Raw genomic sequence first — 23,269 nt, forward strand, 5'->3', positions numbered from 1 at the left:
CCTCATATTCCCCAAGTACCTCCTCCAATGTCTCTTCCCTGACATGGTGAATCTGGTTTTCAGGTCTCCACTGCAAACCTAGCTTCTTAATCCAGTTCCTGCCAACTAGACTAGGGCCCGTCCCTGGCACAACTACCACCGGTAGGTTTTTTACTGACTGAAAGTTACGTGCTGCACTTTTACCATAGCTGCTCCCAAAACATTTACCCTATGTCCTGTGTATGTTCTGAGTCTCACTCTACAGGGTTGTAGGGCTGGTACCTCTCCCCTCCATAAGGTTTTGTACACTGAGTGGTTCACCACTGTTACCCCACATCCTGAGTCTACTTCAAACTGTGTTTCAGTTTCATTAATAGTCAGTGTTTCTAGAAATGGCTCCTCTGCCGGTATGTCTATTTCCTCCACTTTGTACAAAGTGAACATGACCTCATCTGTGTCTGTCATCTTTTTCGCCCTCCCCCTGGCTGACATAGTTTGCTCCCTGAGTTTTCACATGCTTATATCTCTGATATACTCCACCCCCTTTTGCTTGTGAAGCACTAACTGAGCCTTTTGACCTACACACTTTCTGAATATGGCCTATCTTCCCACACTTGTGACAGGTTTCTTTAATAAACCTACAGTCCCCAGCTATGTGCTGCTCACTGCCACACCTGTAGCAAGCCTTATGCTGGTGCTGCTGCTCACTGGGGCTCTGCCTTGCCGTCATCTTGTGCACATGCCTCAGGTGCTCTCATGTGCGATGGTGCTGACTCCAATGACTGTAAGTCTCTCACATCCTTGCTGGCTGTCTCAATAGCCTGGGCCAGCTTCAGTACCCTGTCGAAGGTCAAATCCGGCTCTGACAACAATGGCTGTTGTATGCGATCCTCCCCAATCCCACAGACCAGCCTGTCACGCAGCATTTCTGTTAACTTGTCTCCATAGTTACAATCTTGTGCTAATTTCCTTAGCAAAGCAACGTACTCCATGACTGTTTCTCCCAGCTTCCTACTTCTTGAGTTAAATTTGTAGCGCTGTACAATTTCACTGGGTTTGGGGTTGAAATGGTCTTTCAGCAGCTGAACAAGCTCATCAAACGTCTTATCTACTGGCCTCGCCGGGCTGATAAGGTTCCTCATAAGGCTGTAAGTCTGACTGCCAACTGAACTGAGCAAAATAGATTTCTGCCGACCTGCATCTTCGATCTCATTAGCTTCAAAGAAATATTGGAGAACATCACAATATTCCTCCCACGTCTGGGATTGACTATCAAAAGGAGCGGTGTTTCCTTCCATTGCCGCCGCCATCTTCTAGCTCACACCACTGTCCGGTGTTTGTTGCCGTTAACGTAGCCACTCCACAGTCTCGCTCATTTGTGTGCATTTCCACCAGGCATCTGCTGTACTTTTATCCTCGTCGCCATTATGTAGTAACTCACAGGAGGCTTCTGGTGAGCATAGTGGAGTTTATTGGTTTCTGGTAGCGCCGAACTGCGACTCCGGTTCATCACATACTTAGCATAACAACATAGCCCCCAGTTCCTCTTCTATGCTTATTGAACGGCAACAACTTCAATGTCACAGTGCCACCTAGTGGACTGGTGAACTAACATGCAATGATATGACCTTACAACACAGAGTTTCTCTGAAGACATGAGATAATCTCTCCAATAGAAAAATGGACATCCGTTTTTCAAACCATGATAAGGTATCAGGCAGATCTTCATCCATTTCTGTAATACAGTATAGTCAGGCCTGCAACATACAAAGCAATAAAGTCCCTGTGTCTGCATTCATAATTTGAATCTAATCCCAGAGCAAAGTCATATGGATTTTGAGGTAAATCTATACGAAACACTTAACAATCTTAATCTCACTTCGAATTGACCCCGCAAAAGAAATAACTTTAGGGCACGACCGCATGAGATGGCTGTTCCACAGCTGTTTTGACATTTCAAGCATAATGAAGAGCACATACAGATGTAGCACTCTAGAAAGGACTCCACCCAACGGATTCCAGCCAAAAACCCAGCAGAGAGGGCGTTACCAGATTTTCAATTTCAGGATTTAACCATGAGATGGCGCTTCATTCACAAATACACAAAGACAACTTACGTCTTCATGGACTTTCAGTACTTCAGTAATGTTTGCAGCTCTGCAGTTGTGTTTGCTGAAGAGCATTTAAACACATATTTGTTATGGTTTTCACAGGCTACTATAACGAAAAAACATCAATATTTTAGATCAAATTAATTATATCTAATCTTATTATCTTAATTGTAATTCAATAATATATAGTCTTTATATATTAAATAATCATAATAATGTAAATGTTTACACTTCTTTATTTTTTATGCTCATACTTTTACCTTTACAATAGCTTGCTTTAATATGCATTATATTTCTTGTAATATTGTTGTGGTGTTTTTACAGAGTAGATCGAAGTAAATCAACTTATACATTAAGATAAAATAAGATAAGATGGACCTTTATTAATCCCAGTGGGGAAATTCAGTAGTTCAAACAGCAACAGGGTAAGAGTGAAAAACAGGATAGCACAGATTAATACATTATTAATCTAATCAAAAATAAGATCAGGGATAAAATTAATAATAATGAGAAACTATTAAATAAGAAATTAATACAATGAAAATAAAATTATCATATCATATATTATAATGTATTGTATTATTAAGTAATATTGTACATTAGCCCCATTATAGCAGATGCAACATTGATGCATCAATAAGTACAACGGAGTATTTCTAAATATAAGTTGTAAAAATACTTAATGATATTAGTTGTAAAAAATTATATGAATAACATAATAATTCATTTTACTTTCAGATGATAATACTTTTTACTTGGGCAATTGACAATTTTGAATGCAGGACATTTACTTCTAACACGTATTTTTACCTAGGTAAATAATCGGAATACTTCTTCCACCTCTGAGTTTGGACCCCGTCACACGGCAATGGAGAAGCGGGGGAGAGTTGTCACATTCCGATCGCTCGCCCATTATTTGAAACACATAGTCTTACTACCGCTTGTTATCTGAGGGGGGATGGGAGAGCTTTGTCACACCGATTGCCCACAGACCCTTTCAGGGTTAAGGGATAGTGGATAGGAGAATTCAAAAGGACTTAGGAGAAGAGACTGCGGTACTTTAGAGAATCCGACTGCACTTTCACTATCCGACGTGTTTATGATGCGCCAGTGGACGTCATGAAGGTGCGTCTGCTGCTGTGGGGAAACAGGGGGTTACGTATTGTAACTCTAGTCATATAAGCACAGGCGGAGCCCTCTACTGGACTCTATGGGTACTACTCTATCATGCTGTGCGTGCTTTCACCTACTGAGTTTACGTAAACGTACCCGGCCAATCGGGGCGAGCCTACCTGAATGCGCGTGCAGGCCCACAGTATAGTGGGTGACGGGCTACACCCGTCACCCACTATCCTATACACTCTTCAGCAAGCGGACTAGGAAAGACAGGGCCCCGAGGTAGAGGGCTCCGCCTGTGTTTATATGATTAGGGTTACAATACGTAACCCCCTGTTATATTTCACACAGGCTAGTACAGTGGGCGGAGCCCCGATGTATACACGCCCTGTCATCCAACAACATCGACCCACCACACCATCCCTGACCGGCTTTTGGCTAACATCCATTGCATCCCCACTTCCTCCCATCCGGTTGTAACCGTAGAGAAGTTGGGGCCGCAATTTGGATAAGGCACACTCACACACGCTTACTTCGTGTAGAGTGTGCATGGAAAAGATCTGTGCGGAGACTCCGTCTGGAGCCTACCGCGCTACATGTTCCCCAGGTCCCTCAGGAGCCTGGGAAAACATAAGTGCACCACGTCCCCCACACTCACACACGCTCCGTGTAGAGTGGGCATGGAAAATAGTGAGGAAGGCTCTCCCAGCCTGCCTCCAGCCCTGTATGGGGCTGATTGCGCACCATGTCTCCAGAGTCCCTCAGGAGCATGGAAAAACACAAGTGCTTCCGGGGGGGGTCAGACACCTGCTGACCCACAGCCACCCCCCCTCTCACCAGTCATGCGTTGCCTCGGCAAGCACAGACGACGAGAAGGAGCCAGACATGTCCAAGAGATAAAATGTTATGAAGGAGCCTGGCGTAGACCAAGACGCCGACGTGCATATATCTTCTACACTCACGCTGCTGAATAAGGCTGTTTGACACAGCCCGTGTAGAATGCGCACGGACCCCAGTGGGGAGGGCTCTTCCCGCCCGTCCATAGGCATGTGTAATGCACCCGCATAGCCATCCTGTTAGGCGCTTCTTGGAGAGAGCTTTTCCAGCCACACCATCCCCAAAGCACACAAACAGCTGTTCAGTGCGTCTAATGGCAGCCGTGCGCTCTACATAACATGCTAGCGCACGCACCGGGCAGAGGAGGTGCAATTTAGCCTCCCTGGCCTCAATATGGGGTGGAAGATTAAAGCCACCTAACTGAATAGCCCTTGACCTGAACGAACTCCTTAGGCTCTTGGGAGTAAAGGAGGGGTTCGGTCTGAGTGTCGCCCCGCTACGGTCACCCCGGATCAAAAGACAGCTTGGGTGCACCGACAGAGCGGTCAGCTCGGACACTCTTTTGGCCGAAGTCAAGGCAAGTAGCAATGCTGTCTTCCATAACAGTGCTTTCAGGGAGGAGAGCTCCAGAGGCTCAAATGGTGCTGTGACCAGAGCCTCGAGCACCAACGGCAGGTCCCACTGTGGGGCGGAGGCGTGCACTACTGGGCGCAGCTTCCTGACCCCCCGTAAAAACCGCGACATAAGCGGCTGACTGAAGGCTGACCTGCCTCCAAATCCCTCATGGCAGGACGTGATGGCTGCTGCATACACCTTGATTGTGGAATGAGCCAGCCCCCTGTCCACCAGTATCTGTAAGTAGGTAAGCATAGAGCCCAGCGTGCATGACAGAGGCTCTAGACTCCTTCCTTCACACCATCGCCGGAATCCCGCACACTTTGGCCTGTAACAGGCTGTGGTGGATTCTGTGGATCCCCCCGTTCTCCCGTCCCGGGATGTGCAGGGCCCTTAGAGACAACACAATCTGTGAAACCCACAACCACAGGTTCTCTGCCGCGGTCAACAAGGCTATTGAGCGGACTCCGCCCTGCCTGTTGATGTACGACATGTGTGCGGTTGTCGCTCCTCACTAGCACATGTGTGCCCTGTATTAAGGGTTTGACGTGCTGTAGGACCAGCATCACTGCTTGCAGCTCCACGAGGTTGCTGTGCCGAGCCTCTGTCAGAAGCCAGCAACCACCTGCAGCTCTCTCTAGGCACGTCCTGTCACTGAAGTGTCTGTGGAGACTGTGATGTAGGAGGTCACTTGCCCCAGTGGAGCTCCCCTCCGCAGATTCTCTGGGGACCCCCAGAATCGGAGGTTGCTCTCTACTGAGGGGGGGATGATCACCAGACGTCGTTTGTGTCTTGAGATCTAAACGAAGGCCGGTAAGCCACCTCTGTATGCGACGTGCATGCAGGAGTCCGAGTGGCACTACGGAGTGAGCAGCCGTCATGAGACCCAAAGTCTGCATGATGATCAAAGCTGTCACCGTCGCCCCCTGACGCAGCCTGCAGACTGCCCACAGCAGGGATGCCTGTCTGCTTTCTGTCAGGGTGGCACGTAGTCTGCCTGCATCGAGCACCACCCCCAGATATTCTACCTGCTGGTGAGGTATGGGGGAGCTCTTCTTCCAATTGACCGCAACTCTTTTTCAACACAACTTGGTTAGGTGTAGGATTGACTGGGCTGTGTGAAACATTGCCCATTCCCTGGACCTGGCCATGACTATGAGGTTGTCCAGATAAAAAAACACCCTCATGCCATGGTCCCGCAGCGGTTGCAGCGCCGTAGCTGTCACAAACGAGCTGAGGACCAAAATGCAGAACACGGGAAACCAGGGATAGTCGGTAACCAGCTTTATTGAAGGCAATAGGCTGGTAGGAGACAAAACGGCAGATAGTATGCAAAGGGCTGGTCGGGTCCAGGCGAGGCAGGCTGGTCAGGGACAGGCAGGGTCGAAACCGGGAGAGCAATCTGAAGGGTAATGCGGGAAAGACTGGCATGCTGCAAAGCACGATCTGGCACTAAGGTGAAAGTGAAGTGGGCCTACTAATACTACTACTCATACTGATAGAGCTGATAGGTGTAACAGAGTGAGAGAGAGACAGGGTGTGACTACCAGGTGACTAAGGAATGTTAATGCAGAAAATAGGTGAGTGAGAAAGCAGAATGTGACAGAACCCCCCCCCCCCCCCTTAATGGACGGCTCCTGACGTCTAAGAATATTCTAGTAGAGAGAGATACAAAACAAATAATAATTAAAGAAGAATCAACAAAAACCCGACAGACACAGGATGGAAGGTTGAGGTATGGGGAAAGGTTAGTACTCATCTGAGAATGCTCTCTCGGCCTCTCCCTCCTGGAAATCCTCGTCCTCGTCCTCCTCGACTGATGACGCTTCCCCCTCCCCCTCGACGAAGCCTCTGGTCTGTAGCGGACGAATGCCCCCTGGCTTAACGCCTGGTTGAGCGTGGGTCCTAGAAGGCTGCTCCGGGTAACGCAGGTGGAAGTCTCGGATGAGTTGAGGGTTAAGGATATGACGAGCAGGAATCCACTGCCTTTCCTCAGGACCATAGCCCTCACAGTCCACCAAATATTGAACCCCTCTTCCTCTGTGACGGGAACGGAGTAGACGACGAAGGGTGTAGGTAGGACCCCCATCGATCATCCTAGGTGGTGGAGGGGCGGCGTAAATCATAGGACTCTCCCGGACAGGTTTAATCCTAGAAACGTGGAAGGTGGGATGGATCTTCATGTTCCGGGGCAAGGCAAGGCAAGGCAAGTTTATTTATATAGCACTTTTCAACACAAGGCAATTCAAAGTGCTTTACAAAAAATGAAAGACATTAAGCATTAAAAAAGAAAAGCTAATAAAATAAACATTAAAAGAAAAAATACATGGATAAAAGTTACAGTGCAGTTTAAGATATGAATAGTTCAATTAAAAGCAGCGACAAAAATAAAAGTCTTCAGCCCAGCCTACTTTGACAGCATACATGCTACTGCAAATAGTTGGGTGATGTTGTAGGCATGGGACAGGAGGATGACACCATCAAAAAGTGTGTTCTCTTTTATCCTCCTGATGACACGCTCCACATGAACCCTCAGTCTGGCAATGGCCTGTGTCTCCCTCACCTGCTTTGACAGAAAAGTTGGGCAGTACACTTTGCATTTGCAACAATCCCTGATCAGGAAGCCCTTATCTACCATCACTGCCATGTTTTCAGTCAACAACGCAGCTATTCCAGACTGTTTGAATATCTCCTTATCGCTAGCAGAGCCAGCGTACAGATTGGAGACGAATGTCACGGCGCCTATGCCTATGCCAACCAGGGCTTTCATGGTGCAGTGGGATTTGTAAGTAGAATACATTTCACTTTGGAGGAGGGGAGAGGATGGTGTTTGACACCTCAGCTCTGTGCAATCCAGGATCACCTCTGTGTCTGGGAAATCACTGAATGCATCAGGGAGGTACGCTTGGACTTCTGCAGGTGTAAGCCAAATAGATAATAAATAATAAATATACGCCAGTAGAGTAGCAAGAAAACTTGTCCATGTAGCAATGATGCAGCTCACAGTGGACTGGTGAATATTAAATCGATGACCCAGGTCCCTCTCCTTCAAACCAACCGACAGGAAGACAAGAAAAAGAAAGAACTCATCAATTGGCTGCAGCAGTTGTCGCTGGGAAGTAAAAGAAGAAAAAACAGTTAATACTTCTTAAGCTATTAACTGCCGCTTGTCGGTTAAATATATTATGGTCTGTATTTACTGAATGTAAACAACAACACATGGACCCTCTCCCCACTTCACCTCTGGCTCTGGATCAGCCAAGAAAGCTCACTCAGACCATAGCCTACCGTAGATGGACGTGCAAGTGTAACCACTTCTTCATTTATCTTGGCAGCGAATTTGGCTCTTGACACCCGCACCATTTTATAAATGGAAGGCTCCATCAAAAACCAGAAAGCCATGAGGTTGTCATAGCTTGAGAATCTGTTCACAGAACATACATGTCAATCATGAATCGACATAGTACGGGGCCCCCGTTTAATAAAGTAAACAGGTATAAAATACTATATGACAGTACAAAAAGTTGTTATTAATAAACAAGAATACAGATTGAAAGGAGAGTGATTTGTAAAATATCCATAAAGAAAAAGTAAATCTGCTTACAGTTCTGTTTCATATGGGTGTTGAGAGATGTATCCATACTGTAGATCTACTAATGTTGCTCTCAAAGTGCACCAGATTGATGCTTTCAACTTCAATATTTAAAAATAAATCTTCCCGGGGGAGCATGCCCCCGGACCCCCCTAGAGGAGGTTAGGTCCCCACCCCCACTTAAATCATGTCCACATGGATAGGAAACTAAAGACATTTGCACACATCTTGTGTCCATATCTTTCTGTTTGGTGGTCATGCCACACCGTGCACGTGCATGCATGCGCGAGTCATGGCAAGATATCTGGATTAAGAGGTTGCTTTTTCTTTGCACAGCATGAAAGAAAGGCCAAATGAATGGGCTGTGATTTTTAAGCATTTGTGCGGCCCTCGGAGGATGTTGAAAAAATTGAAATGGCCCTTGAGAGGAAAAAGGTTCCCAACCCCTGCGGTAGATGAACAGAGACTGATCATACAGCACCGGGTGATTCACGACCGCTATAATGAATTTTCCCTCCATTTGTTTGAATATGAGGAAATGACCTGCGTAGTCTCTCCCAGCATACACGCGGTTTGATTGGCTAGCGCTTGTACTGGCAGATTTGCATAAACGGGATTTCATTGGCGTCGAGGCGTCAAAAGTTGAACATTGCTCAACTTTTGAAGCCAGCAACGCCAGCATCGCTCCACGTCACTTCCTAAAATGCAGTTTGGCTAAAAGTGACGTCACCCCATTCAAAGTGAATGGGCAGAAGCGTTGGAAGCTTCAACGCACGCCGCCGTGTGGACCGGCCGTTCAGTCGCTGAATAAGACATATCCAGTGCAGATGGTTCAGGGACTGAGCAGTAGTCGTGATCAGTGAGATCGCAGGGCTGTTCGTGCTCCTCAGGAGGGACCGGTTCAATGGGCCGCTCTCTTCTTACCCACACACCAGGCCGTGGAATTTTTAAAGTAAAGCTGTTCCACCCAAACAGCATAGGTAAGGCATCTTTAACGAGCCTCCTTCGACCATCAAGTGTCGTTGGATGTATTAGCTGATCGGTGGCGAAGTGTCTGCTACAGACCTTGGAGTGAGAAGTGATGGTGAAGTTCTCCCGGCGTATATTTACAAGCCACTGTCTTCTTAGGTTGAGTTGGGTTGGAAAGCCATGAAAACTCAAAACACCATTACATTTCGCCGACGCTGACCACATTTCGCCGACGCTGACCACAGTGGGACACAGCAATGTTCAGAGTTTGCCTTTGCATATGCTCTGTTTTAAATATTTTTTTCCGTACACTCATTTTGAAACCATACGCTCTACCGTGAACGGCAGGGACCGGAAGTAGACGAGCCGCACTAACACGGAGCCGGAAGTACGTCACTGGTCCTAGTGCATGTAGTATATTGGTAGATAGGCTGTATTTACACCATAACAGTGCACAGCTGATAGAAAGGGACACCTAGTGGTTAAAGCATGTTATTGAAATGTATTATTTTTATCATTAGATATTAATTGCTTGGAATCACTTGACACATATTATTTAAGTTTTACCAAAGCAACAGTTTTTACAGTGTAGTGCTTGCTTTACTCTTTGAAAGTCATAATACAAATGCATTGTAATAAATGGTTCGGCTGCATTAAATATTAAACATCTGCCTTAGTTCTTTATTTATCTACAGAGATTGGGCTCAGAATAGACCGGAAACTTTTACCGTTCTGTTTTAATTTCACAATAAAGTTAATAGTAATGTTTTGTTTGATATTATTATTTTGTATTAACTACACCGCTGGGTCATGTTAACGTGTCCAAGTCCCTGGTCCTGGTATTCTCTACAACAGATGTTGTATAATATCATACAAACACAACAACTGACTAACACTTAAGAAAGTCATTATTACGGCCACATTGTCAATGTAGAGATGCACAAGTCGGAATAGACATGTATCTCCGGTTACATATGCAAATATGGAATGAACTTCAATAGTATTTATGAAGGAGAGTTGAGGAGCTCACCTTTACCAGAGTTCCACAGAGGCTGAGTGAAGCTGCAATTTCAAAACGATGCAAATCACAAATGTGCCGAAACATATCTGAATGAAGAAACATACTATATAACTATAGTTTGATAACTTTTCAGAGAAACACAGGGGAATATTTGAATGTAAAAGAAACAGTCACAGGTAATTCCTGCTCCTGTCTCCATCCAAAAAGATAAGATAAACCTTTATTGATCCCTGTAGGGAAATGCATGTGTTTATGCAGCAACAGGAATAATAACACACCTTTAACTTCAGCAGTAAATAAACCAAACATCTGAACGTTTCAGGCTTATGAATCATTTAGTGTTTTAAATAATTATAAAAAATGTAATGAGAGAGAAAGATACACAAAGAAACAGAGAGAAGGGCAGCCAAAAGAGGGAAGCTGGGAGAGAAGAGAGGGAAGCAGCAGAAAAATGATGAGGAGGAGGAAGCTGATATAATTTGCCTGTCAGAATTAATTAGGGCTAAACTGGACACGCACACACAAACACACACACCATGGTTTTAATTCTAGAATCTCATTTCAGATCTGATTAATTACTCTCTCACGCTTGACGAAGGAATCAGCAGCTAAGCTGAAGAGATGAACACACACACATACACAGATGGTAAATGAATAATTCATCCAGCTCGCATTTATTTGTTTTTGTTTTAAATTGAAAATGTAACACAACAGCAACACAATTATATCAGCAAAACTATGGGAAAAAAACTGTGTGTGTGTGTGGGTTTATTATGCTCAAATTGGGGACTTTCATCAGTTCACACACCAGTCATATGGGGACGCCTTTCCCTTTGGGGACCAAAACCACCGTCGTAGTGTATTCAAAATGCTCAAATGTATTGTGGCCTTAAAATATCAACTGTCCCTAAAAGTGACTTTTTTCAGATTATCTGTGTGTGTGTGTGTGTGTGTGTGTGTGCTCACCACTCCACCCCCCCACTCAATCTGTGTATAACTCTACATCACTCCTAGTGGTATTTGTGGGGGATTACCGGGTCCCCAAAAGTGATATTTTTGACATGTTCTGTGTGTCCAGGGCCCTATACAGATGTAGCACTCTAGAAAGGACTCCAGCCAACAGCTTCCTGCCAAAGACCCAACGGATCCCAGCGGCTGGGAATGTTAAGCCCTCCCACTATTTTCCAAGAGGGCGTTGCCAGATTTTCAATTTCAGGATTTAACCATTAGGTGGCGCTTCATTCACAAATACAGAAAGACACGTTTCACGGACTTTCAGTACTTCAGTTGTGTTTTGGTGAAGAGCATTTGAACACATGTATTATGGTTTTCACAGGCTACTACAGTATAACAAAGAAACATCAATACTTTAGATCAAATAAAGTGTATCTAATCTTGTAATTCAATAATATATAATCTTTATATATTAAATAAGGCTGGAGCCGCTACACAGAGGAGGGATGAGTGTGGTTTCCTCTGGACGACCTGCTATTTGCTGGCTCGCTCCAGGGAGGAAGTCGCTCTACAGACGTACATCTACATCTCGTATCGCATCTACATCTCGTATCGCATCTGTCAAAGCCTGGGTTTCATAATACATTGGAAGAAGAGCTGTCCTCTTCCTTCTCAGACAAACGTTTATCTGGAGTGGAATTAAACTCAGCCAGCAGAGCGCGGCTCTCGCGGGAGCGAGTGGAGGAACTGACAGCTCTCCTCCAGCATGTCACAACCCACACAGCCCTCTCCGTGACTCAGCTGCTCGGCGTTGGCGTCAGCTGGTCACATGATGATCCCCCGGGGTCTCTTCCAACAGGGGGACACTCCAGAGGTGGTTCATTCGCTGCAGAAGCCTGCTGTTTTAACCTATCGGTTTATAAGCTGCAGAGCTCGCGGCATTCCTCTGTCCCAGACATGCCTCCTACACACGTTCATAATAAATCCACGAGCACCGTTATAACGCCTCGTGTGGACAGCATGCACACACCTCTCATCCTCTGGGCGTGTACGCGCCTCATGAGGAGAGAGGGAGTGAAATGCAGTGTGTGGAAACTCCCTCGCAGCCCTTTTGCCTCATGGGCAGCGATGGCGTGGCTCGTCACCATGACGACCATAACGGCACATCACAGAGAAGCCTCTCCCCCCAGCATTTCCATGGGATACAAGAAACACTCCTGTCATCCCAGGAACAGAGTCTTGCGCGCTTCATTCCGCGCTGCAGGAACTCCTGTTGAAAAAGGCATTTTTTTCAAAAGGGAGGGAAATCAGGGGTTTTTACTCCCGTTATTTTCTAAATTCCGGGGGAAAAACGGGGGAGTGAGACCCATCCTTGATCTATCAGTGTTCCACATGCTGACGATCAAACAGGTGCTGGAATGTGTTCACCAGGACGACTGGTTCACCTCCATAAACCTGAAGCACGGGCGTGTCACATTCCGCAGTGTGGTGACAGCCCTCTCTGTGATACAGCTGCTCAGCATGACGTCAGCTGGTCACGTGGTGATCCCCCTGGGACTCCCCCACAGGAGGAGTCTCCAGAGGTGGTTCATTAGCCCGCGCATCGACCCCGTGCGTCAGAGATAATGTGCTGGAGTTGTTCTCCGGTTTGGGAAGTATTCCAGCACTTCGCCCCGTTCAATCCAACCCAGTGTCACAAAAAAACGTGTAATAACTACGTTGGTCCACAACGTAGGACGTAGTATTTCTACGAAAACGCCTCTGAAATTGTAAGATCCCTACGTTTTTTTTCACCATTCATTCCAATGGCTGGCGTCTATGTCACGTGATCTTCACATTTCTCCCTGCAGAAAAAAAAACATGGCCGAACTTCGTTTTATTCTAGGTGTAAAATGCCTATTTAAAGTTACTTTCCACCACTCTGTCTACTGGCATTACAACAAAAAAACATAGAGCGATGGCAGGAAGGGGGGAGACAGTCTCCCCCAACTTTCCTGACACTGTGTTTTAGGGAGAACAATACAAGGGAAGGGGGGAGGAGGACAGGATCACACAGTCACACACACACACACACACACACACACACACACACACACACACACACACACACACACACACACACACACACACACACACACACACACACACACACACCACACACACACACACACACACACACACACACACACACACACACACACACACACACACACACACACACACACACACACACACACACACCTTCACAGACACTGTGTGAGACTCCATCCCTTTATAAACTAAAGTACTTCAACATTAGTTAACAGTCTCCCCAAAACTTAAAAACCATTATGAATCATAGTGCTAATACACAATAAATACAATATATACACAGAGGTTGTTTAACACACAACATACAACATTTAATAATGATATGAAGTACTTACCATCGTTTTTCAGGATCAGATCCAGGTCGGGAAAACGCAGAGAAGAAATGCCAGGATGGTTCACCTTTCTCTTGCTGTATAAATTAGATCTCCTTATAAACCCAGGTAGACATATCACACACGCCGTCTATACATGCATCACCACAGAAAAAGGAGGCTTTGAAACGATAGAAGATTTTAGCTTAGATTCCCGTTAGAAAGGGCTGTCTGATGAAGAAGGAAAGTGGTAACATACATCAATACTATTTTTTAATTATTATGTTTATGGGGGGCTTTTCATTAGGGGCTAAAATAAGATTTGATGTAGCCCCGGTCCACAGCAGGGGTTAGGGGAAGACAGACAGACAGACAGACAGACAGACAGACAGACAGACAGACAGACAGACAGACAGACAGACAGACAGACAGACAGACAGACAGACAGACAGACAGACAGACAGACAGACAGACAGACAGACAGACAGACAGACAGACAGACAGACAGACAGACAGACAGACAGACAGACAGACAGACAGACAGACAGACAGACAGACAGACAGACAGACAGACAGACACACACACACACACACACACACACACACACACACACACACACACACACACACACACACACACACACACACACACACACACACACACACACACACACACACACACACACACACACACACACACACACACACACACACACACACACACACACACACACACACACACCACACACACACACACACACACACACACACACACACACACACACACACACACACACACACACACACACACACACACACACACACACACACACACAATTGGGGGCGAGCCCACCTGTCACTTTTTATGCATACTAATGTAATTGAAACAGCATTTTCTGATTAGGCACCATAAGGCCCTACAGTGGGGGCATTTCACACCTCTGAATACACATCCCCCCCTCCTTTCGACGGATCTCACTATTAGGAAGGTGCTAATAGTCGTCTGATTGATTGGCAGAGAAGATAATGCAACTCCTGCAAAAGCTCATCTACAGCTGCACTAGACACAATAAATACCTTTTCTAATTCAAGGAGGACTAAAGCAGTTTTAAGCTCAAAATCCTTCTCCAAGTTCTCAGTGTGTCCATTGTCAAAGAGCTCAAAAGAGCTCTCAGAAGACCTACGATTAAGAATTGTTGACTTGCATAAAGCTGGAAAGGGTTAGAAAAGTATCTCTGAAAGCCTCGATGTTCATCAGTCCACAGTAAGACAAGTTGTCTATAGATGGAGAAAGGTCAGCACTGTTGCTACTCTCCCTAGGAGTGGCCGTCTTGTAAAGATGACTGCAAGAGCACAGCGCAGAATGCTCAATGAGGTGAAGAAGGATCCTAGAGAGTCAGCTAGAGACTTAAAGAAATCTCTGGCACATGCTAACATCTCTGTTGATGAATCTACGATACGTAAAACACTGAACAAGAATGGAGTTCATTGGAGGACACCACGGAGGAAGCCACTGCTGTCCAGAAACAACATTGAAGTTTGCCAAAGAGCACCTGGATGTTCCACAGCACGACTGGCAACATACTCTGTGGACAGATGAAACCAAAGCTGAGTTGTTTGGAAGGAACACACGACGCTATGTGTGGAGAATCCAAAGGGCACTTTTTCTTGCAACTGTACTTTCGACAGCTACACTTAAAACTGTCTTCCCGCCCTATCTTGTATATAACCTATTCTGTGACTATTGCGCACACTCCTGCAGACTATCCTATACTCTGTGAGACCTGTGCCTTTGAAGCTTCAAGTAAATAACCAACAAGACAACGCTGCTTGCTTTCACCAGTTTATTATTGATTATTCTCATTGTACATCTTTACAGTATTGACGAGTTTAAAATATCCACAACAGATACTAGTGAGTCAACATGCATCTAATGCACTGCCTTCACCCCTTGCTGCTCAGGATTGGACTCTTGTCTGTGAGAAAGCGTTTGAAGATCTGAAGAGTGCGCTCCTCAATAGTGTAGTGCTGGCTCACCCAGACTTTGATAGGCCTTTCATCGTCTCCACCGATGCCTCCCTTGATGGTTTGGGTGCTGTTTTGTCCCAGGTGCATGCTGGTGAGGAGATGGCAAGGCCCATTGCCTTCGCCAACTCAACTTCTTGGCGCTCAAATGGGCAGTATGTGATCAATTCAGTCATTGGCTGATGGGTCACAGGTTCACTGTCTGGTCAGACAACAATCCTCTCACATACATCTTGACCAAACCCAAACTTGATGCATGTGAGCAGCGTTGGGTCTCCAAATTGGCGCCGTACTCCTTTGAGATCAAACACATTCCTGGTAGGCTGAATGTGGTTGCAGATGGTCTCAGTAGGGAACCGTTTCTGAAGCCTTTGAGAGAACAGTTGTTGCTCGAGCCTTACTCTCAGTTGCTGGACCGGGCCTGTGATGTCAGTGACAAATTCGTGCAGGACTCTCACCTGCCAGCCACAATCACTGACACACCCATTGACCTTGTCGGCCCTTGATGTCTCAATGTCCAGTGAGGAGGTCTCCTCTATCCTCTCCTCGTTCGATGAGTGGGATTCTGCCCCCGGGCAACGTGCGTCCTCTCTAGCCGGTCATCTTACCTCATTGGAGCCTCCTGGCCAGGATGTGTTGCCATCTTTGTCTCTTGCTGACCTCCGGTCTCACCAATAACAGGACCCAGTTATCTCACGGGTTGTTCTCTATGTTGACAGGAAACGCAGGCCTTCTAGACGTGAACGCTGTAATGAGAGACTCTGAGAATTCTTAAGCAGTGGGAAAGACTGACACTCACGAACGGCATCCTTTATAGGGTCTGACAAAACACAAACAGTTCCAGTTTGTTGTGCCTGAGACTCTGAAAGCAGATGCATTGGCTGGTGTTCATGACCATGCTGGTAATCAAGGTTAGCCCTGCACACTTTCTCTGGCCCGCCAGCGGTTCTTCTGGTATGATATGGAAAAGGATTTTCGCAATCATGGAAGGAGCTGTCACAGATGCATACTCGGCAAGGCCCCTGAGCCTGGAACTTGTGTGTATTGACTTTTGGTCGGCTGAGGATAATAACAGCAAGTCTGTGGATGTTCTTGTGATCACCGATCACTTCACCAAGTTGGCTCATGCCTTTCCCTGTCAGGATCAGACCGCTAAAAGGGTGGCGAAGAAGCTGTGGGACAGCTCATTCTGTATTTATGGCTTCCCTCAGCGCCTCCATTCTGACCAGGGGGCCAACTTTGAAAGTGAGCTGATCGCAGAGCTACTCGAGTTGTCAGGTGTCGACAAGTCTTGTACTTCACCTTACCACCCCATTGGTAATGGCGGTACTGAAAGGTTTAATCGCACCCTGGGCAACATGCTGAGATCTCCACCCCTCCGTTCCAAACAGAAATGGCCACAAATGGTCCAGACCATGACTTTTGTGTATAACTGTACCATTCATGAGACCACTGGGTTTGCACCTTTGTATTTGATGTTCGGAAGGGTCCCCAGACTGCCGGTTGACCTTCTTTTCAAGAATGTATTGCATGATGACACAGTGTGTCACTACGACGCTTATGTCAAATCCCTTTTGGATGACCTTTACTGCGCCATGGTGCTGGCTCAAAAGAACAGCACTGCTGAGCAACGACATCAATGTGACCAGTACAATAAATGGGTCATAGGGTCTCTTGGTGACAGGGTGCTGCTGGTGAGCAAAGGTGCCAGGGGGAAACGTAAGCTTTCTGACAAGTGGATGCCCGCATTTACACCGTGGTGGCCTCAAAACCTGCCTTGCATATATACCAGATCAAGGATCGAGAAGGGAATGAACGTGTTGTCCATCGGAACCTGCTGCTCCAGGTTGACTTACTGCCCCTGGAAGAGGCCTCGAATGGCAGTCCAGCTCATGTGTCCATGCCTACTGTTAGCTTGGCTGATGTTCCCCCTGCAACTGATTTGCACAAGACTGCGATCTCTGAGTTGGATACTACAGCTGCTGCTGCTGCTGCTTCTGCCGGATCTTCTCTTGCTGGTTCCCTTTCGAGTGCTGTTGGCTGGGCAGATAGCCGCACTGCCTCATGGGTCCACGAACAGTCCTCCATTGATGGCTCAGTTAGTTCAGAGTGTCCACTGTCTCCCTCTCTGGCAATTACCCCTGCTTTGGATGTTCCTGCCCCAATCCCTGTTCCCCTGTCACAGTCACTCTCTGCCCATCCTGGTCCACAGCAATATTCGACTGCCAATGGGGGGGCTTGCCTCTCAGTTTGGCAGAATCTTTAGGCGAGTGTGTCATCTGATTGAGTCCATGACACAACTTGAGTCTGTTCTAGGGGTTGATTCAGGCCCCGGTGCTGTTATCCATGTGTGAGAGATTGGGGTGGCATAGGATTGACGTTTTGTTTTATTAGGGCCTGAGCACGTAGTGCAAAGACCTATTGATATCGTCAGTATTATTAGGGCCTGAGCACGTAGTGCAAAGACCTATTGAAATCGTCAGTATTATTATTCTTCTGTTACCGGTTCTGCACTTTCGACCTGTTTTTGAGGGGGTTACGACACTATTCATGTAGCGACATTTGGCAACGCCGCCAGGACCGGTGAAAATGTTAACATTCTGGATTCGATGGGAGAAAATGTTTCAACTTGCTCTCTAGCGCCACCTGTGTAACTTCAGTGTTTCGAAAGATTTACAAAGTCGCAGCGTAAGTCTGACGGACCTGAAATTTTGCACACTTATCCGGGTGGAGCAGCTCTATATATTATCCTCTCATATCCCGAAGCTCCGCCTACTTTGATTTTTTTTAAATTAGCATAATGTGAAAAACATTGAAATATTAACTTAAATTCCAATTTCTTGATTTTCCAAACCAAACTTAGTGCACAGCATCAATGGAGGGGCAGACACATTACCGTACAAAATGAGCACGAGGTGTGGAAAAATGTGGCCGACATCAATCAATACGTATTAGCAAAAGGGTGTGGCCTACACATAAATGCTCACAATTCATCCAAAATGTATCCAAATATCACAGATTTCGGTGGATAGGTTCAGTGTGTCTTGGGGAATAGGCACAACAAACAATGTTCATTTCGGACAATAGGGGGTGCCAAAAACACAACTAATTTATATCTCAAGAACCGATGGACTAAAAAAATATATATTGTCATAGACATACTGGCAGGATGAGTATAAACTGAGATTTAAAGGGTCGCAACCAATGAAAAATGTGGGCGTGTCCTATTCAGTTTTTTCTCGAAATCGAAGGGTTAAAAAATGTACCGAGCCATAAGTAAGGGAGAAAATGAGTTACGGCCTTTAAATTCGGAACGCATGTCACAGCCCACAACCTTTTCCAGACTGTAGAAAAAAATCGGACGTTTTAGCAAATATGTCTCAGTAGCGCCCCCTATTGTGCGGTAGTCAAATATAGTTTCTTCGAACTACCCGAAACTTGGCACAGAGATTCCTCATGGAAATGCGGACATATTTCAAAATGGCTTCCATTATCTCCGCCCCCCATGAAGTCAGCCATTTTGAAATATGTCCATTTTAAGCGCCTTTTCGCATACTTGTCCTAGGAAAATGATCGGAAAAATTTCAAACCAGGACAAGATCAGCCCATATCCAATGTGATGCTAAATTGCGAATGAATAGTCGACTGCTCAAACGGGGAGCTCGTAAGCTAACGGAACATGTACCAATTTTGACGATTTAAATGCCACAAAATCGTTAAAATGACTTTCGGACGCAAAACCTGGAACACACGTCACAACCCACGTCTTTTTCCAGACTGTACAAAACAATTTACATTTTTGTACACCAGCTCAGTAGCGCCTCCTATTGTGCGTTAGTCACATATAGTTTCTCCAAACTACCCCAATCTTGCCACAGACATTACTGATGGAATTGCAGACATATTTCAAAATAGCTTCCATTAGCCCTGCCCCCCAGAAAGTCGGCCATTTTGAAAAATCTGTGTTATTCATGCATTTTAAGCGCTTTTTCGCAAACACCTCCTCGGGAAAAGATCGGGAAAATTCCAGTCCAGGACAAGTTACGCCCATATCCAATATCATGTTAAATTGCGAATAAAATAGTTGCTAGCTCAATCGGGGCGAACGTAGGCTAACAGAGAATGTACCATTTCTGTACCAGTCTCAAATGACTTTTTTTTTTAATATTTTTCCAGATATTCACGAAACGCTGTATACACATTACTATTATGATGGCACACAAATTTACCACATTAACCATAAACACCCAATACATATAAAACTCCTAAACAATGTATGGTGACATGTTTTCCATCTTTGTTTTTCTATCTACGACTACAAACAGTATTTCCACTACAAGCAGAACAGTAACACATCTTTCTATGCAATACAATAGAACAGTATGTGTTCACAGCCAATCCATGATTTAATGAGTATTTCCTTTGTGCCAAGAGCTGATTTCGTATATTGCATCAACGACCTTTTCAATTAAATTGACAATTCTTTTGTGTAATTAATAGTGTGTGAAACCAGGCAGAGTGAGTGACATGGTGTTCATTTCCACTATGCCAAAGCAGTTTACAGTTGCTGACGGTGTAAGGTAATATATATTGTCCTAAGTAATTGTAGCTGTGTTCAAAGGAGTACAGGTTACAAGGCCGTGCGGGGGGAGCTGCCAGACCCAGATGTCCTCAAAGTCAGCGAGGTATACAAGGACCTCTCAGCAGACATCTCACCATGAAAAAAAACGAATGGCTCACTACTCAACTCAATCTTGTGCACAGAGCCTATAGAACACATAATTTAAACCAGCAGGATGTAAACAGAGGAGAACAGCCGGTCTGATTTAGTGCCATGTGATTATCCTGTAATGAGTAACATACACAGTGTTGATCGACTATATAAACAGTTCATTTATTGTCTCGATACATGTGTTGTGTAAGACATTTTAATCAATTTGATACGTCAATATTAAATGTACCTTTATTTTGAAAAACTTTATTTTGAAGGACAAACCGGATGTCACATTTCCGGTATTGCCGGTTTAGGGAGAGACTTAATTCAGGTAGCTTGCCTTGGCTGTCTGTGTGCGCGGAGGTTTTGTCGTCAACAGACTCATTAAACTACCCACTTCTCGGTACATAGAAACCCTGCTCCACGGTGTCAAACGTGAGTAATATCGCAATTGGTGTGTTATACTGAAATGTGTTGACCTATACTTTATACTTTATTTATATATATGTATGCTTTTCATTGGAACACGCCGTGGGTGTGTGCAGTGCTAATGCTAATACCACTGGTATGGAACATACATGGCCTAATATCAAGAGGAGATGCGTTTATTGAGTAAACAAACAGTCAAGGGCAGAACGTCTGCACAACCCACTGCACCGCACGCCACGGTTAACCTGTTAAGCCGGCGGGGACCCTGTTTTTTTTTTCCACGACACTGTGTCTCAGAGCATCTTAATATTTAAAAACCTATTAATGTGTTATACCAGATTAACGAGAAGAATCTCAGCTAACTGACGATAAGAACTATTTTTACCGAAACAAAACAAAAGTCTCACAAGAAGCGTTAGCATTAGCCCTTAGCTAAAACGGGCAGATGCTACTTCCGGTGCTAACTAGCAAAAACGACCTTTACAACTGAATGTTTTCTACACAAACTACATATCATCTGAAAGCTGATACTCCACAGATTATTTTTGTTATAAGTATCATCACTGTAGGACACAAACTCACTGAGCTATCAGCCAGAACAGAGAAGAAAAAAAACAACAGTTTTCAAAACCATAACAATAAGTATGTCTTACCGTTGCTGTTTTGTGATCAAAACTCTTGTTCAAGGGAATAAAAACGCTGCTTAAGGTTAATCCAATGTCTCTTAGTCACTTTAGAATTGTTCCTTATAATCTATCATTACATTCATGGCAGCAGAGTAGGTATAACGTTTTGCAGTCCCGAGCTAATGCTGTCTCACGTGCTGTTTACGCAAACCTCTCTCTACTTGACGTAAGTGTTTAGCGGGACTTACTAACTGTCACTCGATTCTATTGGCTCTAGCGGTTCAGAAAAGGTGTCAATCACCCAAATCGACCAATGGGTTCCAAATATATGATCCTGCGTAGTATAAACTACGCCCGCTCCGGCTCCATTGCGCATTACGCTGCCAGAAGGGAGAGCTTCACCACCGAGGCGAGCAGGTGCTAGAGATGCTAGCTGACGATAGCGGGGCTATGATCATACCAGATGACTCTTCGTCGGATGATGAAGATCTCCTCCAGCCAGACCTGGATCCGGGCAGTAGTGACTCGGATGTTGAACTTCCACCACGGGAAAGGTATGTAATCTCTCTGTTTTTATATATTACTTATGTGTTTGGTGGAACTGCATCACAGTGTTAGCTTAGCCAAGAAGCTACAGGAATGATTAGGCAAAAATGCTAAATAGTTTTACTTGTCTTTTTGGAGTTACATTTTCTAAATGAATGGCCAGTGAATTAATATATACATGTGTTTACTTATTTATTTGGTGTAATATTATTTATTTATAGTCCAATATTATCCTTTTTAAATATTACTTTTGTGTTTGGTGGAACTGCATCACAGTGTTAGCTTAGCCAACAGGAATGATTAGCCAAAATGCTAAATAGTGTTACTTGTCTTTTTGGAGTTACATTTTCTAAATGAATGGCCAGTGAATGAATATACATGTGTTTACTTATTTATTTGGTGTAATATTATTCATTTATAGTCCAATATTATCCTATAAGTATAAGCCAGTGAATTAATCTAATCTCTTTGTTTTTCCACATTTAACATTACATAGCATGCTGTTCCCAATTACGTCAGATCAATTTTATCCTGCAATACAGTGCAATACATATGTTACAACTACATATTTAGTCATACATCACTATTACCCAACACACAGCTTCACGCATCATTGTTGTGCCATTGACAACATCACATTAACAACTGTATTGCAGGTTTGCTTTTTGATCAATACACACAGCCACAAAAAGCAAACACCACTGGTATGGACTCTCATATGAGACAGGGTTCAAATCCCTGTAGTGGCTTGAACTATTGTTGGACTGTACACATTTCTTTAACACGCCAAATATATCCCGTAAAAACTCAAACAACTCTTAACTATACCTCCATTCAACAACTATAACATCAACCACAAATCAACACCCTGCTTACACAGCCAGAACCACTAACACACAAGCCTAATACCTCCTGGTCAGATCACATGCAGCTCATTTACCACGACTCCAGCACTCCTGCAGGACGCCGGGACGACCGGCGACCCTCCCCGACAGGCGCTCGGACGCGAAGGCCCGCCCACAACTGCGTGCACGTCTGTGACCGCAGTTTTAATTGTTATTATATGTGTAATGTTTTTTTCTTGTGACAAAGGAATGTTTTTGGTTAACTCTGCTGCTGTATGTCACACTTTCTTTTGTGTATCCACATGGTTTGGCCGTATGTGTGATGTATAAGGCATCTCACTTTGTCTAGAGGGTGTCATGTGTTATTGCTAGGCGCCGGGTAATGCTCTGATTCTCTTATCCTTTCAGTAGGACGTTTATATTGCTGATTCCATACACTTTGTTTGTGTATTTCATGGCCGATGTGTTATATGTGGGGATTGTTTTGG

The 23,269-nt window shown here is 45.0% G+C and overlaps 1 protein-coding gene across 1 annotated transcript; it reads right to left on the reverse strand.

The window, feature by feature from the left end:
• Positions 1-683: 683 nt before the first annotated feature.
• Positions 684-1,289, reverse strand: LOC139434886 (uncharacterized). Its single transcript, XM_071204929.1, has one exon. It carries the CDS (start codon positions 1,287-1,289, stop codon positions 684-686), a length of 606 nt encoding a protein of 201 aa, XP_071061030.1.
• Between the last annotated feature and the right edge of the window lie 21,980 nt (positions 1,290-23,269).

Source organism: Pseudochaenichthys georgianus, chromosome 12 (assembly GCF_902827115.2).
Source record: "Pseudochaenichthys georgianus chromosome 12, fPseGeo1.2, whole genome shotgun sequence".
In the NCBI taxonomy this organism is placed as follows: domain Eukaryota; kingdom Metazoa; phylum Chordata; class Actinopteri; order Perciformes; family Channichthyidae; genus Pseudochaenichthys; species Pseudochaenichthys georgianus.

Bases quoted from the DNA above. Each gene is read 5' to 3' on its own strand.
- LOC139434886 (XM_071204929.1), bottom strand. From the start codon at position 1,289: ATGGCGGCGGCAATGGAAGGAAACACCGCTCCTTTTGATAGTCAATCC.